We start from the raw sequence: 19,306 nt of genomic DNA, 5'->3' as shown, positions 1-19,306 counted from the left end.
CTACAGTTTTACAAAATGCACCTGCAAATATTAAATACAGAGAGGATTTGCAGCATATAAACCAGAGACATGTAACAGAATAAGTGCCTTGCACTTTGAAAATACTTCTGCTGCCTGCTGACTTCTAAAAAAATAAAAAATGAAGCAAAGGTAGATATGAAAAGTAGAACACGATCGTTTTTGCATTCTTTTTGTGATCACTGTAAGGCAAGAGTCTGCAACCTTGTGGAACAAAACACATGCATTTCATTCTGATTAACATAACGACAACCCCTTCTAACATAATTCACAATTATTAGTCTCTCCTTGTGTTTGGGGATATATAGATTATCATCCAAGCGTATTTTGAGCACATACACATTTTAATTCCTTTCCTAAACCATTTTAGGCACTGAGGTAATATTGCATATATAAAATTTATAGTTCAATAGTTTGATATTTTTTTCCTCTAGTTAAATAACTAAATGCTGTAGGAGGTAAAATGCAATCAACAACAATAAAAAGACAGGATCATGGATAATGGAAGGTAAGTCAGATTTGAGATGCCTCTGTTCTTCCATTTTAAAGTTTATTATTATTTTTATATAACAGGCTATTTCACTAGCTTCTACTGTATCTGATGTACTTACTTATCGCCTCCACAAACTGTTCAAAGAAGCAGTATGGGAACAGCGGCTCAGGCAGCTCTCTGAAAAACATCTTGAGTGCTCCGGTGACAACGTGGATGTCCTCCCACTGGCTGTCGTCCAAATTCAGCTTCTCTTCTGGGAAAACACGAGGAGAAATGGAACAACTGGTTTTAATGAAACAATTACAAGACACTAATTATTATGTTAATGTTTGCCTACTATCATCAGCAACCGTTAACAGCCTTCTGCACCTAGAGGTTTGGTGCTGTGCATGTTTCCCCCCCCCCTTTTTTTTTTTTTTTTGTAGGAAGAGAACATTTTCAATGGAATACCATCTGTAGGAATGCAGCTAACAAAAAACAAGAGACACAAAGAGACAGTACCATTGACACAGTATGTCAGATACATTTATTCCCATAATGCATCAGTATGAAAATTAGCATCACAGCTCAACATGATTCAAAGCTATTTGGTTTTGAGGCCGAGGGGCTAAGAGTTGCCAATGATGGCCGGCTCAAGGGACCGGCCTAAAGGCCTTGCTGAGCCAACAGGAGACATATGCTAAACATGGCAATAGAAAATGAGTTATTGCTTTACATGTGTTAGCCTTGCTATGTACAAGGGAATAATGGGTAACGCTTTTCTCCTTTTTTTGCCTGAATGTAATGTCAGCAAGGAATAGAGTACTGTGAGAGAAAGGATATTAATTCCTTCTTACTGCTTCAAAAATATTTTGTTTGGTTTTCATCTCTGGGAGGAAGATTTGCCCAGCAACAATATTAGACAGACCCCTGTTGGCCTACCTAGGCTATGCAAAGCTGTCAAAAATGATAACACACTAAAGACAAACCACAAGTGCTTACAAAACTGTTTTACAAACAAACAAAAAAATGTTTTCTTTTGAAGCTTGACTGAGCTAAGGAATTTAAATATAAAAGAAACTAAATGCTAAAATAGAGTTTCTAATAAAAAATAAAACAAGATTGGATGATTATTCTATTTTTCTCCTTTTTTATTCTAGAAGTGTGATACTATTAGAACAGAATAAACAATGAGATCATAATCCATATAAAACTCTCAGAAAGTGTAAATCCTTATTAGACCAAATTAAAATGACACACACTTTCTTCGAGTTCTGCTGCTCCAAAAATGGAATTCGCTTTTTATACATGTGCTGTGACTCTCATTTTTAGAAAATTTCTGTCTGAATGTAAATCAAGGGCCAACCATGAAAACTACTGTACAAATTTAATTTGAAGCAACATAATCCTGAAATGTTTTACTAAATGTCACTGAATTTTCATGTTTAGCAATTCAGTTGGCTTCAAGAGCAGCCTCTTTAGTGAACTGTTGTTAAACAAAATGGTAAAATTATTGGAGACACATGGACACCCACAACTCCAGATCCCTGGTACTTCAATGCAATAGTTTTCTCACTATAGAGTTTACTTTTGGTCAGAAAAAATATTATTCGGAATGGAGACATCTTTCAACTTTTATGTAATAAATATTACTGAAGGCTTTTTAAATTTCTGGATTTGGGAAACGTATACAAATAAAGGAATGGACCCAATTCCTTAACTTGGAGTAACGTGAGACAAAGCTGGAACAAAGGCATACTTGCGCATTTTATTTAGTTGTCTCGCGTTTTTTTTTTTCCCCCCATCGCATTACCTCAATCATAAAAGTAATGATTTGATCTCAAATGAGTTAGCAGAGGGGATCTTCTTTAGACTCTGAGATCATATTTGATTGATCGTATTTCAACAATTAGCCTTTTATTTTGCCACACACTATTGAACTAGATCGACAGCAACTTAGCAGGCCAGCTTTAAACAGTCAACTGTTAACAATAGCATCAAAAAGAGAGACCTGATGGGGTTTACTGTCACTTTAAAGAACAGGGTGGGTTTTCACATTGTTGAAATCTGTCAGATATTTTGAAATGTCCCTCTCACTATGGTGCCACACCCCCTGCGTGCCCTTATAATAAAATTGGTTTTACTCCTGATTAAATCATTTTCTCCCTACCCACTACCATACTTCTCATAATGGACCTGTGTGCTCTACAGCTGGTGTTCTTCCCATGGTACCAATTCTTACTTTATCTTTTAAGCACTTTGCTGCTAAGATCTCATGCAGAGTGCTTATGTTTTGTTAAGAGCTTCATTCTTAGAGAAATAGCTTAACACATGTTCTAAAAATGTTGTACAACTTATTGCTTAAAACACATTTAGAAAATGTATAAGTACTGTAGCTTTGGCACAGAACTTTAAGTAGAAACCTTAAAAAAAAAGAAAAAGAAAAAAAAAACACAACTTGTTTTTGCCATGCATTTGTCTTAAATGTCTAAAGTGGAATGCTTGACTTCTAAGGCTTTGCAAAGACTTATCTTACCAGATTTTTGCACCATTTCCAGCTCTTCAAGGAAACGTGTTAGGAATGTATCATCGTGAAAGCAAAGGGTGTCAATTTTCCCTCTAGCTATAAGAGAGTTTTTAAAAATGTTTGCTAGGAGGAACAAATGCCAAGTCAAAAAAAAAAAAAAAAAAAAAAAAGGAAAAGAAAATAGAAGTCCATTCAGTGTAAGACTCTCGTTTGGTTCCCACTGGTTGGAATTGCTCACATACCAAGGCAATAGGACCATAAGCAAACACACACACTCATTTTGGGCTAGGTTTAAGGGGAGGACCTGACTTATTGGCTTTACTCAGACATATTTCTTATTGGGGTGTTTTGCTTACACAAAGATTAAGTCTCAAATCTGATATTTAAACTTGACAGTCAAGGACTGCTTTCAGTCAGGAGATACTGTATCTGGGAAGACGCTCAAAATCTCACAGTCCTAAAAATTTGCTTTAACTTGTCAGTAGTATTTGATTAGTTCAACCATCACTGCCAGTTGATATCATATATCTTAGATACAGACACAAATATGCCCAGAAAATCCCATAAAATTTATGCTAATACTTAGGATGAAAATATAAAGACCACACTAAGGAAAAAAAAAAATAGTGCAGGCACCTGTCAAGGTTATTATTAAAAAAAAATACAAATCAATGTACAATACATTTGTGAAGGAAGCATGGGTTCTAATTCTTAGTAAATCAGTCTTTTCAGCAGTCCACATTTTTAATGGCACTTGCAACGTCTGCCATTGAACCAAGGAGAAGTTCACCTCTGTTTTATACACATCATTGTAAGGTTACCCTTGTTCAGAAATGAAGAAGATCAGCTAAGGAAAGATCAGCTAAAAACAAAACAAAAAAAATACAAAAACCAACCTAGGCAGTACAGAAAGCTCAGTTTTGAAAGAAAATGGATATGGCTTCTCTAACCACATACCCTGCCTTGTCTGTAGATTTGTCTCTAGAAGCAAAATGCAATTTTGTGAGAACACTGCTGAATTTTACTTATTTATTCCTTTTTCCTTTAAGATAATTTATATGAGAATTTTCCCAGCCATACATTGTCTTTTGCCCATGCTGCCACTACATCCCAGGGCACCAGGTTCAGAAGCCATGGTTCACTTTGGGTATTGCATCTTCCTGCAACTGGTCTCATGGATTACTCTGAACCACGTGAAAAGTGATTTCCTGCAAGCACGGCTAGCAGAGCCTACTCTTTTATGGAGGCTGTGCCCCCAAAAAGCTTTTTGGCATCTGGGGACCAGCCCCAGCCCCACAGCTCCGTCAGATGAAATCCCAGAGCACTGGAGTCTCCATCCCAGGGGCTGGTGGATATCCTGGTTGGGATCTCCCCCAGAGAAAGCCCTGCACAACACTGCTTACTAATTCACATGATTCCTCTCACATCAAAGTCTCTGCAGAAGAGCTGGGTGTGCACAATGCATTCCCAGCTGACTGTAAGCTTGGGAAACTGGCCGGACTCACTCATCCCAACAGGCAGTTTACTGGTGAGAGCTCCAGAACTGAGTCCTGCTGTTGAAGAAGGGAAAGAAAAATCCTATTGCACCGCACTAGGGAAAGACAAACTGTGTGTCATTCCTCTTTATTGTCCAAGTTGAAGATGTCTTTTTTTTTTTTTCTTTTTTAATGGACATATTCTTAAAAAATATTTTTCTGCTTATCCATGCTCCTCAGTAGCAAAGGAAAAACAGACATAAGCAGAACTGCTTCACTTGCATTAGTCCTCAGCACCCAACTGCATCATTAAATCCTCATGTGAGAGCTGCTCTCATGACTGACAACACAAATACTAGTTTATACACTGAAAGGCGTGTTTGATAACTGTACCTGTATTTTACAAGCCAGAACTTCTCTTATCACTAGTTCAGAGACATAGCAGCTTTCAGGAATGATGGGATCTCAAAACTTTTGCAAACTGTTGTTACATAGGAGCAAACAAACTTCTTTCAAAGTGATTGCACTCAATTTAGAGCAGCAGTAGAGCACAGAGATGTCCAGAGGCATGGCAGGGATGGGCTGCTGAGGGGTGGTGAATGCTCTTGCTTATCATATGACAAGGAGCTCACCCCTTGGCAATGCAGCGCATGATGCTTCGCTTCCTCCTCCAGTAAATCCTGGCCCGACATTGCATTTTATAGGCACACTCCAAAGTTCATACATTTGCTTGAACTTGGATTAAATAATAGAGCAGAAGCCTCAGCTCGTGCAGAACAATGTTGTCCTCATTCAGCCAGCCTTCTGTGAGCTCTCTCCCTGCTAACAACTCTTTCTCCTCACTCCCTTGCTAGGTCTGGGAGGTCACTGTCCTGCCTGCAGCCAGCACGTGGTGCTTTGCTCCCAAGAGCATTCAAACAAATCAAAGAAAATGACAGATAAGCAAATCACTAAATATGGTATGCAGTGTGCTTCTGAGCAGTTCTGGTGAATCCATCCAGTGCTACCAAATTATCAAGGATATAGTCAGCAAAACAAAGCTTGAACGTATGACTCCTTCTCTGGTGGTGGAAAACGGAGAGCTCTTTAAGCAGAAAATTAAACCATGATGTTATGATGCCTGAGCACTTGTTTATTATCGGAGGGCCCATTTCCATGGTGCCCAGGCGCAAATTACTGAGCAACTTAAGCTAAAAAGCAGAACATCTCTATGTGCATCCAGAGTGTTGTTTATGCCAGTTCTCTGCTATGACAGTTCGCTGACCTGGGGGCATGCTGGAACAACCAAGCACTGCTAACTTAAATCTCCGTCTGCGCCAGAAAAATAAAAGATTTCTGTACTTGGGCACACTGGGTCATATTCATCCCCGCATAATTCCACAGAAGTCTGCGGAGTACGAGAGGGATGAACTATCTCATTGTTTCTGTAGAAAAGGTCCCGTTCAGTGAGGGTACACCACCAAGGCACGCAGAACAGTTCAAAGGTTTAGGAGCGTGGCCAGCCAGTGACTCCGTTGCATCGGGAAGTTTCTACCCTGTTTGCAACTGCCAGCCTCACACCCGACAGTGGTACTGGGGGGAGAATCCGTTTGGTGGCCAGAAGCAGGTATTATCTCTACAGTACTCCTGTGCACCATTCACTGCCAGTACCTGCTACAGGGTTAGATGACAGCGTTATTAGTTCTAACTCAGGATTTTCAATCATTGTGATTTGAAGCAATAATTACTGTAATAGGATTATAATTACAAGTACTTTTAAAATTCATTAAGTTTAACTGAATCAACTATTCCGTATGGGAAAAAGATTGATTTTAAATATAGAATATTTCCTCTCTAAATGCAGCTGAAAGCTCCCTAAGAATAAGTAGACCACCTGTCTGCAATTCCACAACCTCGGTGAGCCGCTTGGAGGTGACTCAATAACCCAGAGAGTGAGCAGGCAAATGCAGCCTGAGCATCTGAACCCTGCAGGGCCAAACTTGTCCTTCCTCTGGTGTCACAGACCTACTGGGGCACCTGCGTGGGTTTAAAAGAAGGCACCCGGGAAGGCACGGAGGACTTCCCACCCTGCTCCCACCCTCCCGCAGTGCAGGGGCTTCTCCATGTCAGAGCAACAACGTTGCCCGAGTGCGAGGATGGAGCTTGGCAGACTCTGTGCAACTCACAGAAATTAAATAGCTATGTGGAGTGAAAATTACATTTGTCTTACAGTGGTAAGATTCTGTCCTCTAATCCACTCTGCTACATTATTGCATGGTAACTTCATTTGTTTCCTAGTGGTCAAAGTGCACTTTATTTTGTTTTTCTTTCTGTTTGCTCTTCCCTCTTTCTCTATTATCCTCAACCAGACTACTGTCTTTCTCATTCCTCTGCATCAGCTAATGGGTTTTATTCCATTTTCTAGTTGGACGCTAGCATTTCTGTTTCATATATGTTAGACTGCAAAACACTAACATCAAATACTTTCTTAGATAAAGAACCTACTTTTCATAATACATTTTACTGCTCAAAGGCAAAAGTCCTTTCTGAATTCTGCTTTTACTTAGTCATATATTGTGCACATATATTAGTCAAGGTAAATATCTCTATACCAATCCCAAATCTGTTATTAACATTTTTTATTTTTGGGGGGGGGCGTGTGCAACTGCTCTCCAGTAAGCTCCTCTGCAATCTATTTTTTTCCCTTTTTATTTCCTTTTTTTTTTTTTTTCTTCCATTTACACTCAGGTCTTTTATCAGAACTGTGTGTATCAGCATCCAGAAATCTACATTTTAAGATATAATACAAAGAGGAATTGGACAATGATTCTGTCCAATTTTCATACTTCAAAAATATGTTCATATTCCTATATTTTTAATTGTACTACTAACTCAGAGTGCTTTAGGATTCTGACATATAGCTCTTCTGTTCTTCCCCTTCTTGGTTTCTAACACTGCCTCTATTTCCATTCTTGTCAAAAGCCTTTTCATAGTCCAAAAATCTGTACACAATGTTTTGTAATATTTGGCAGACTTATCTGAAACCTAATTCACTGCCTTCTTGTGATTCATGGGTCATAAATTATTTTATATGTAATGTACCCCAAAGGGTAAAAAATTCTTTGTATTAAATTTCAACCAAAAAATTTAAGGGAAGAAAAGAAAAAAAAAATGTTTTTGAGACACTGAAAAGATCTGACGTTAATATATGGTTTAGTGTGTTGTCTCCCACAAATGGTATCTCAGTATCTTTTAGTAAATACGAGATTTAACATTCTGCGAGTGAAAACACTTCTGCCGTAACGTGGGCTTACTATGGACAACTTTAAAGGAAACGAGAAATACAAAATGTGTAGCACTGGATCAGACTACTGATCCATTAAATCAGCCCTGTCTCCAGTGACTGTTGAAATGAAAGGGTCTGTACAAAAACAGTTCAAAAAACAAGCATACCACCCAACCCTTACTTTCTGCACATAGCCAAATATATTATTGGGACTGACCCCAATAACAATAAGCTGGTGCCTTATTTCAGTGAGTTTCAACAATCAAAGGAAAAAATTAACAAAACAATAAAGATCATTATGACTTCCTTTATGTAAATGACTTCCAAATGTAAATACATCAAAGCCTGAGCTAAAGTCAAGCAATTCCCCTAGTCCACTTGCAATGCCAAAAAGAAACTTATACATATATATTTGTTTGCAGTTATAAGGATTATCAATGAATTATTAGTTTATTGTTTTCTTAGAAAAATGGAAACACAAACTTGATTCTCAAAATGCCCATATATTACTTACATTATTAATCACACTCATTTCAATGGGACTGTTTACAAGAATAAAGGTTACTTGAGCTGTTCTCAAACACCGGTTCATAGTAGGTCCAGAGAACAAATTCTGGATTTTAATTATTTTTTTAATGAAAGGGCTCTTTGAAATAAGCCTGTTGAAAGAAGTATTCTTACATGCAATCAGGTATATAGAAGCTCTGTAAATGTCAAGGACAAAACATTTTATTTTGTATAGAATTTATCTTTTGGTTCACTAAAGTCAAAACACTTCTGTTCATCAGAACTTTTATAAAGGACTGTTTCATAATATGAATCCATTTGGATTATCTGACCAGAGATAAGACTTCAATGGACTTACTATATCATTCACCACTGTACCAGTGCCACAAAAGGGAATTACAATTAATTGGATTATGTTGGTCTCCACCCGCTGATTGTAGAAGAGAAAGTCTGAAACTGTAACTATTTCAAACGGACCATATCTCCCATCAACCATGGGATTTGGGCTTTAATTTACCAATAAAGCTTAATTTCTTCTCTATATTCTCTTCTGGTTAGGAAGAGGTCATTTAGACACTTTATTCAAGTTATTCAAAAAGAAAGGACAGTTTTTTAAGTACTTTCAAACTAGCACTTCAGTACTCGCACCTTGCCTTTTAAACATTGCTTACTTTCTTGATTAAAAATAAAATGATTTGTCTTGAAAAACATAAGCCAGAGAATCCAGGCTTGTGCTTGGGTCATAAGAATAATTTATGCTTCATATTCCTTGGCTTAATTCATGAAAATTTGGCTGAATGTGTTACTGAGAATGACAATTAGCTATCAACTACATGGTGTGTGACACCATACAGGACAGAGAATATCAGTGTTGTTTTGTGTAGGCTCCTGCAGAGACAGTAAGGCAGTAAGAGCTTCCAGTAGCTAGACTTTTCCTGTATGGAAAAGTTACACTAGATATGAAATATAAACTTGATACACCCAAGTGATGCATTTGCTTGCAAATGGTCAAATTCTACAATACAGGCAACTTCATTTCTTTTAGTTAACGAGTTACAAGCTAAACAGCAATACTATTCTTATTCTAGATGTCTATATATAGTATTATATATATATATATATAATAAATTTATTTAACTGGTAAATGCTGAAGATTTCTAGTACCAAATAAAGCTTAAGACTGTAAGGAAAACAAAACAAAACAAAACAAAAACAAAGCACCAAACCAACACCATTCTATGATCAGGATGAAATATATTTATGGAGAGAAATGCAAGTATCACACTTGTGGGTATCCTGGGCTATTGGACATGGTGGCTTGGCACTACAGGTACCACACTGCTGCCTGCACTGGTGATGGCTCTAAAAGCTGTTCGGATTTTTCCTCACTGTGCTAACTGGAAGGTTATTTCAGTGCCTAATTCCTTCTAGCTACCAGCCTAAAATATTCAACTTTATATACTTTTTTAATAATTATTAATATCAGTAATGCTTGCTTTGATTTTTTTTTTTTTTTGTCAAACTTTTCCAGTCAGTCTAAGAAATAAAAAAATCCTCAGTCAACTTACTTCAAAACCATGTTGCTTAATTCACATTTGCATTACTTTTTGCTAATATCTGAAGCTCTAATTCCATTCCCTGGATATTAGCAGGACTAGCTATGCTGTTAAAGATAGGAATGCTTCTAAGTGCTTACTGAATCAGGGCATATGAGATGATAATTGTATGTGTTTAAAACAAAACTTTAAACAGGAGGGGATTATATAAGTTGGTAAAACAAATATATCTTCAAGTGCACTGAAGGACTTTCAAATGTTAACGAAATGTCCCTTGATAATAATAGTGCTAATAATAACATGAATTTTCAAATATTTTTAATACATTTTGAGAATCACCCTGAATGGGGATGGTTCTCAGGAAATGCACTTTTTTGATACAAATCCATCAATGTCTCCAGAGCTATGTCCCCTCTGCAGCCGCGCCATCTGAGGATCTGATGCTAAAACGTGTCCTGATCCAGGCTACATCAGGCTGTTCATTTAGGCTTCTGCTTACAAATAATGAAATTTTTACAACAATGAAAACAGCTTTCATTAGACAAATGTTACACATTTAAACATGAAAGCATGAACTTTATGCTCAAAGCTGCTCATGAAACACATGCAATTGCAGCACGAGTGGAATTAAAAGCTACATACACAGAATCGGTTGAGTCTTTGGCTTCCCCAACTCTATGGTATTCTTGCCTGTGTCTTTTTAACCAAAAGACTGAAATCTCAATGCCAGTGAGGACTTAAAAATGTAAATCCATCTCCCTTTCCATCACACCATGTGCGATCCCATGTGCGCAGATAGAGCTTCACCCAGAAGATGCATCAATGCCCCGGGCACATGGAGGCACTCTTGGCAATGTTTGTAATTCCTTTCTGGAGGAGAAGGGGTGTAATGAAACCTGGTGAGTCAATGCCATCCCTTTCCCACATCCACCCCCCGTGGCCTCTGCTGTACCCCAGAAGCCATTTCTGGCATCACACCTTTTCCTGTTTCTCCGCACGCAGCCATGCTTTGCATTTCCACTTGTGCTGTGATAGAACCTGATGCAAATTCACTGCATTAACTTCTTATTTGTGCCTCTCCTTCTCTTTTGCAGGGTTTATCTTGATATGCGTTCTCATTCTAACATTCCCAATTCTTTTTATTGCACCTAAAATTACAGGCATATCTATTTCATGAAAGAAAATATATTCTTCCAAGCGATTTTAAGACTTGATAATGCATAGAGTTTTTCTGTCTTTCAAATTAGTCTTGTGAAAGGACTTCTAATAACATGACAACTTTAAATAATATTAAGAGATTTTCATGACTTTGAGACTTTGTGCAGGTCCCTCCCACAAGAAATACATTAAAATATTGATTAGATTAGGGCAGCATTTCAAATAAATGGAGATTTATACTTCCTTTTGGATACAGCATCTTATAAAAAGTTTCAAGGCAACACACAACAAAGCAGTTGACAAGAAAGATAGCATCTGCTTTCCTGGCTATTCAAGCTGAAGTTTTTCATTCTAAATGCAAGCAATGTTTCCGAAGTTAACATAATTAACTCATGACAATCCTGAAACATCATAATATAAGATACAGATGGAAATTCAAAGCTTTAAAAATGTCATATAGCTGCAAGAGGATTATCATTTTTTAACCACGCAAATCTGAATACTAATTAAAACAGGTGTTTTTATTTCAAACACTGTTGCACACTGTGACATTACCGGGAGGGTTATTTATGTATTAGTCTACGAGGAAGCATATATTGCTCAAAAAATGCGATGTGTGATAATAACAAAGTTCCCAGATAAAAGAATGACACTCTGTACTGCTTCCTGCAACAATAAAAGACCAGTAGTTCAATTAGTTAGTAATTTCCGTGTGACTATTTGACAGATTCTACTAATTGTTAAGCTCCCACTAACTATTGCTTTACATAATTAATTATATTCAAACGCGAACAACAAAGACATGTGGGCCAGTTGCCCTTTTGACAATGTTTTTCGCAAACTGATTTGCTTACCAAAAATATTTTTAGAACTAAAAGATACTAATCTTAAGTGGAAATACACATCAAAACGTTAAAGCAGCTCTGCGTTTTACCATGGTTATGAGAAAAAAATTTGGATTGTTTAACATATCATTTATGCTGCATGCATAATAGCTGAAGTCTTCTAGCAGAGATCTTTCATATTAATTTAGCATTGCATAAAATTCATAGTAACAGGTCCAAGGGTCAAGCATCATTCATCATTAGTTGAAGTGACATTTGCAACCCTTCATATAGCAGCTGCTTGAAAGGGGAAAAAAGGTATTCTTTGGAAGAATGGGGGGTAGCACACAATCCTCGCTCTATCCACGGAAGGGAAAACAAGGTGCCACTATGTCAGCATGGTAATGTGCTTAAATTCGGTGATGTCATTCTTCCCTAACCCCCACGAGTCACAAGGCACAAGGCAGCTGCATTCCTGAACTTAGTAGTTCGGGTGGAGATAAGTAATAACTAGATGTAAATGAATTACATTACTGTGGTTGTGAACATAGCTCTGTGCATCTAAATTATGATTTATATCAGGATCCTATCTTGTTTTTGAGAGTTTTCTACTTGTTAACAAGGCAGCCCTTGTTCTCATGGCATCCTCCAGGCATAATAGTTTCTGGGAAGCCAAATAAGATCACTTTTGAAACTGCAAGACAGCATTCCAAGACTTTGCAGCAGAACACATTGGCCAAATTAGGACTTCTGAAGACTGTTAACTAACAAATAAAATCTTTTTCTTTTTTTTCTTTGTGGCATGTCTTGCCTACTATAAAACATTGAGATCAGAACGGGAAATGTGAGCAATTAAAATGAAAATGTAATCATCTGCGAGAAAAGATAAATTTGTATTAAATGGCTAATACTTCACAGTCCTTTTGATATTACAAGTACTTTTTAAGAAAATATATATTTTATGTCACAGTAATTTTTATTATGTGAAACATGTGATCTCTTTGGAATTATGCACATTTTAAAATCGCAGTCATTAAAACAGCATGCAACGCAAAGTAGCTGGATTTTGGAGCCTTGCTAATATTTGGCGATTTTCCTCAACTTTGCCATTATACCTGAAATGTACTTAATTTATTCATGTCACTAATTATCCACTAGTATTTAAAGCACCATGATGATTACTAGCGTAGACTACTACTTCTTCCTTAAAAAGTTTAATGCTTTTTACAAGGAGAACCAATGCTTTTTAAAGAGTCACTTAGAAGCGTATGAAAAACGTTCAAGGACGTTGGTTATTACACATTGCAATTCTATGAGCTGCTATAAATCCAGCTCCCAGTCACAACACTTCTAGCAGCGAGAAGTTGGCTCTACTTGGGCTGCCTGTGCACTGCAGAGAAGAAAAGTGGAAAGGCAGTGCTGCAGGTATGCCATGGTGAGGCTGCCCTATAACCAACGGCAGTGCTACGTCCTTGCATTGCATGGCAGCTGGGAGCTCCAGGCTGGTTCCCAAAATGGTTCACAGACCATGTTGGTTGTGTATTATGTTATCTAGGTGATACGATGACCATTCATCTGCCAGCAACCCATCCCTGAATGAGACAGAAAGCATTTCCACAATGGACCAGTACTACTGGTCCTATTAAAATCCACAGGAAGGTGAAAGGCTGAAAGACCAATGGACCTGTATTACTGTATGCAGTATTACTGGTCCATTGGTCTTTCGGCCTCTTACCTTCCTATGGACTTTAATTGCTGCACAGACATTAGAGATGTACGTAAAGACGTTATAGATACGAGAAAGGCAGAATGGCTGCAAAAGGAATAGAACAGCAGAGGCAAGATGACTGGCAGATAGGGTTGCCACATCCCCCTTAAAGAGACTGCTCCTTTTCCACACCTTATGTCTCTTGTACCATAAAAATATGCATAGATGTATGTGGGAGCATCATAGCAGATTTCTTGGGATGCGTGCCATGCATCTGAGCTTCGAAGCTGGCTCAACGTTGTCACCATTAAGTCGCAGTGTACACAGCAACACTTCAATCTAATTTCAATTAGGGAAAAGTTACACAGAAACTTCTTGGAGAGCACACATGACCCTACGCATAAATACCAATTAAATTCAGTATCATCAGTGTCTTTGCTGTGAACATTGATACCACCGAGAGGAAGGAATTTAAAATGAGGGAACGCTTTATGACATTGCCTCCATCTACAAATTGTGCCTGTGTTAACTAGTACGTCAACAATTAGTAAAGCGGTTGGATTCGGCTGTGAAGAAATGGGGTGGAGAGAAGTATTTCCCTGGAATTTTCGGTGCAGACAGATTTTATGTGACATAAGGTAGAACGTTGCATCATTATGCAACAAAATACTACCTGGTAAACAACAAAAAAGGCTTGATTTACTGAGAAGCTACAAACACCAGGAGCATTAAGCAGTTGCAACTGAGATAACAGAACTAACTTCTCATACCACAGACCCATAACCTCCCCAAAACGGTTGGTTCATGTGCTTAACTACCCATCTGTTTTGAACTCATACTTGTGTGCAAGGACATTCCTGCACCATTAAGTAGGATCAGTGAGATCACACCCGTTTTCATGTGGATATGCAGGGTTATGCAGGCATTCGACTTTGGGTTGTTCCATTTTCTTTTGTTTGCCCGGTCTTTTATTCCAAAACAATGGAGCAACAGCACTAAGTTAGGGCTTTAGCTCTCGACAACCACTTTTTCACTCAAAACTTAGAAGATTCCTCTAAAATGCAGATTACTCGAGGGAGATTTGAATATGTATTTAAGCACAAGGAATGGAGCAAAACAAAACCCCAAAACACAACAATCCCAAACCTGTGAGAAGACCGGGAGGAACAATCACCCCACCAGCGCTGGGACTCTTTGCAGGCCATCACTCATTGGTGACGGGGGAGTTTTTACAGTCTTTCAAATCTTCTTTCAATCACATCGTGCCTTAAAGGGACAGAAGGTCTTACGATGTGCTCTCTCTCTCCCCGGTTGGGAAAGCTACGTTGGGGGGGAGGGCGCGGGGAGGCGAGCCGCAGCACAAAAAGCATTAATGCAAAGAACAGTGGGGTCTCTCCCTAATTTGACTTTCTCTACAGGTGGTCTGCAGCTGCATCCAAACAGGTTACACTACCGCCTTCCCATGGGCATTGCAACAAAGTGGTATCTGTATTCACAAGAATACATTTGCTAGCATGGGCTGATTCAGGTCTAAAAATAAGAAAAAAGCATTTTTTCAGAATAGCCCGAGGTAAGTCTCTGCGCCAGCAGAAGACAGTAGCACTCTTGTTTCGCTGGCTGTGCGTGATGATAAAGGATATCAGAAACCTACTTCATATGACTCACTGGGGCCCGCAGCCAGCTTCCAATTGATTCGTTTTATTTGTATTAGTTTGTTCTGCATTGACTACACAACGGGCTAGACCAAATCAATAAGCAATATTCTGTTTTCTATTGACTCGGGGGTAATTCACGTCGGGCCCTGCGTCCGCTACAGCTGATTTCATAGTTCTGGATATCATCATGGAAACAATGGGGCTCGGAGACAGCTTAGCGCAGGAAGAAATGTGAAAAGATTGCCAATGTGAGGCAAGATATTGGCTTTTAAGCTGCTACACCTGCAGGAGGAGGCATAAGCAAGAGGCGCTGCAGCTGGACGGCTGCGAGGGCTGCGCACCGCACTCATGGTACTCCTCCGAGGAATGCAGGAGGCATTTCACGTTGGGACCCAGCAGTGATAAAGTTAGAAACAGAAACAAGGAAAAAAGAGTGTGTGTCTTTAGTAACAGGCAGAAACGAGAAGTGAATAAGGTGAGCATTGCACCCCAGCAGGGTTTGCATGGATGGGGCTGTGGCGCTGCCCAAACCCTGCTGTGCACAGCACCACAAGGGGATGGCTCTGAGAACATGCAGAGTGCCCTTTCTTATCTCCTGTAATCGTGTGGTTGTGTCCTCTGAAATGTATTGCAGTATAGTGATGCTAAAACACACCATCTCCAAAGTTTTTAACCATTTTTGTTTGTTTGTTTTGCCTGCTTTTCTACAGTAGAAGTACTAGGTGGTGAAATTTGCTAAGTGAATGCCTCCAAATATCCAATATTTTATCTTTGACCTGCTCAAAATAAAAAAATATATATATATAAATATATAATTTTATTTTATTTTATTTTTTTTTTCTACAACTACCTCTTGTTGCAGGTAGTGGCTAAGTGAAAAGAGCAAAGAGTTTTTACCCCAAACAGTCCCACACTGCTTCTTCCACACTAGTGAATTCGCTGACATACTCTGTAGAAGAGCAGCACAGCTTTTGTTACCCCTCCATACATGAAAACCAAGACAGGCTGTACTGAAATATGCTGCATCTCTTTTTCCACAACACTTGTGAATCCTCGCTCTGCCCCGGGTCTCGGATTTCTTGAGCTGCTGTGTTGTGCCTTACCCAAAGCAGCGAGCTGGCTTTCCGCTGTCTCCGATAACATGAGATTTGCTACCCGAGATAGAAATAACTTGCTAGATGCTGGGCTGGATGGATGTAAGGGGTGGCAGGATATGGCCCAGTGTGTTCTTCCTATCAAATACACTTGACAAACTTTAATGAAAAGTCTTCTCTACTTCCTACTAACAGATGTTTCCAATTTCTTCTCTCTCAGCACTTTAAACCACCATCTTTAGTTTTCATGTCTAAGAGACATTATTATAGGATACATCATAATGATATACTGTACATTCATATACAGTATCCCATACAATGACTAGTTGATTTATAATTCAGATCCAATAAAGGGAAAAATTGATTTAACTGATGACTAGTGAAATACTAAATGCATTACAATGTTTGAAAAGAACATCCTTTTCTTGCAATACTAGTGACATAATAAAATTAAATATGGATATAAGATAATGCCCATTATTATTAGGCAAGTGGGATCAAAGGGAGCAGGAAGAAAAGCAATCTCTATGGATCAAGGAATGTCTAAACTTCCTCTTCAAATGTACAAGTATATGAACAGAAATGAAAAAAAAAATCACAAATAAAGTAAATTCAAGCAATCTTAAATGACAGCATAAAGATAGTTTTCTATGAGCCGGTCTTGGTCTAGAAGATTTTCAGTAGAATTGTCGCATTTTGGTACTGTATTGGGGGTAATTGTGAATTTCAGGTGTATTGACCTTTATTTTTAAAGCTCTGTATTTAATACTTATTTCCTCAGTATCCCAAGACCCCTATAAAATCCTAAAGACACAATTTAGCCCAGCATACAAGAACCTCATATCCACGGTGTCTCTGCCATATAAACAGCCACCACTTGTGCCACCAACCTAAATACCCCACGTCTCATCCCTTCTCCTCACCCCCGACTTCTTCCTTCACCCCACAGAGCCCCTGTCGAAGCTCTTCCCATGGCTCACCCCTTCCCAGACAGCCTGCTTTTACAGGAAACGCACACAATTAGCACCGAGGTGATGCAGCTGCTATAGGTGTCATTGAAGAAGCTCTGCACCCTTCCCACACCACTGCCCTGGTGGTGATGGGCCCGAACATCAGCAGCTGGGGAGCATGAAGCCAAGGGGACTGTGACTTCTGCATCATTCAGAACAGCTCTTCAATGTTTTTGTTTTATATTTGAAAATCAAGGCCAGCCTCCTCAGAAGCACTCAGGTTTTTAACTTTCTTTAAGCATCTGCTAGAAGTCAGTCACTTAAACATTTGCGAGTGTCTTTGTTCTTCCAGATGGGTAAATTGCTTCTAATACAAAATAACTTCTATTCCGCAGCAGCTACGATTGCTCACACAGGCTTAGATTGATGGTCATCTTTTTTTATAATCCTGGTGCTGTAGTTTTTCCTTCAGGAACATGTGCATTTTGCTTCTGGAGCAGCAGCGGCAGACAGTAATCGCTCTGGAGCCGGAGCCAATAGTTTATTACATTGGAAGAATCATATAGTCATAATAACAAAAATAGCACCCAAATACAGGCACTAAACTATACCTCATTTTACTGTTGCATCAGTAACATTTTAAATGGCTTTAGTAATCTCAGATATTTTACAGAAATGCAATTACTGTCCTTATAAACCTTTGAAGATTTCAATTTATATTGTGGAATTCAAGGAAATATTATTAATCAGCTTGCAAAAATGCACCAGCAGAATCTGTGGGTCAGCTAATTTGTGCTTAAACACCTACATTTGCACATGCAAAACTGGATAATTATGGTCCTAACTGTCCATTCATGTGTACAGATGGGTGCACCCACACATTTTTGTGGAATAATTTTTGGAAGCCTATAGAAAATATGGTCTTTAAAGATTTTAATAAGGTTGGCAAAACACACTTTCTTTGCATAAAATTATGTAGTTCCCAAGTCTAAAATTACTTTGATTTAAAAAATGAAAATTGGCAAGGGATTAATCCATAATATGGTCTAATTACTTTTTTTCTTAAAAATTAAATGGTCAAGATCTTAACTCAGAATGGTGGTTACTGTTCATGAACTGAAACTAAGAAATAGAACTGAATAAGGGATTTTATTAGGTGTCTAAATACGTAGTTAGCTAATAGAATCCTCTTACCTTTGGCTGAATAACAGGTATAATAATTATGAAAGCATATTTAATTTATACATCTGAAGCATAAAGCTCCGCTAATTATATTTTTATGAGATTGAAATGCAAACTGGCCAAAGCCTGAAAATAAAAGTGGAGCTGACTTTCCATCATTAACTTGGAAAAGCACATACAGTCAGAAACACACTCAAACAAATAAGAAGGGAGAGAAATGCAGATAGACAGACACTGGGAATGTTGAAAGCAGATAATTAACACATATTTTGGTCCTTACATACGGTACTGTCGGCTTTTATTTAACCTTTACATTGTTTAAGATGTGGAAAGTTTGATTCTTACTTATCAAAGTAGGCTCAGCAACATTCAAAGGGTGTTCGCAATGTACAGGGCTTGCTAAGCACTCCTCGATAAATAGATCAGGTTTTCAGCAAGGAGTGAATTTTCTCTGCCACGTTTAGTAGGAAAAAAAAACACACAACAATATTAAAACCAAGATACTTCTCTTTGCTCCCTGATATTTTATTATTTCTTTGTTTGCCGAGGTTACTTATATCAGTAAGTAAATATCACTGTGAATTTCTCTTTGTCCTTCATCAATCAAAACCGGTCAATTATAAGACTAGTGCAACTAGATCAAAACTCCAGGCTGTGTAGTCATATTACCACTCATATTATTACTAAAAGCGCATCTATATTCCAAACTGGGATACCATAACCCCTTTGTCATTTTCCAATAAAAAAGACCATACCAAATAGGCAGAGCACACCGTAATTAGCAGCTGGCAGAGAAAGCTGTAAATCTGTATGAGTTCTGAACGATTTGCTTACATTGTTGCTTTGTTGACAAATGATGCTGTACATGTTAATGTTCCTGAAATGTCCCCATTGCACCTGACGTGCCAATAAATG

At 38.3% G+C, this 19,306-nt stretch overlaps 1 protein-coding gene across 4 annotated transcripts in view; it reads right to left on the bottom strand.

Moving 5' to 3' along the window:
* Positions 1 to 19,306, bottom strand: part of ARHGAP15 (Rho GTPase activating protein 15) — a 333,280-nt gene that overhangs the window by 61,285 nt on the left and 252,689 nt on the right. For all 4 annotated transcript variants that reach the window (XM_084523841.1, XM_084523843.1, XM_084523842.1 and 1 more), the window contains one exon: positions 630 to 764. In XM_084523841.1, the coding sequence (XP_084379967.1) occupies positions 630 to 764 (135 nt within the window). The remainder of the gene's footprint in view (positions 1 to 629; positions 765 to 19,306) is intronic.

The sequence above is a fragment of the Aythya ferina genome, assembly GCF_964211825.1.
Source record: "Aythya ferina genome assembly, chromosome: 6".
Classification (NCBI taxonomy): Eukaryota; Metazoa; Chordata; class Aves; order Anseriformes; family Anatidae; genus Aythya; species Aythya ferina.
The sequence above is the reverse complement of the archived record's forward strand: the minus strand, read 5'-3'. Positions and strand labels throughout refer to the sequence as shown.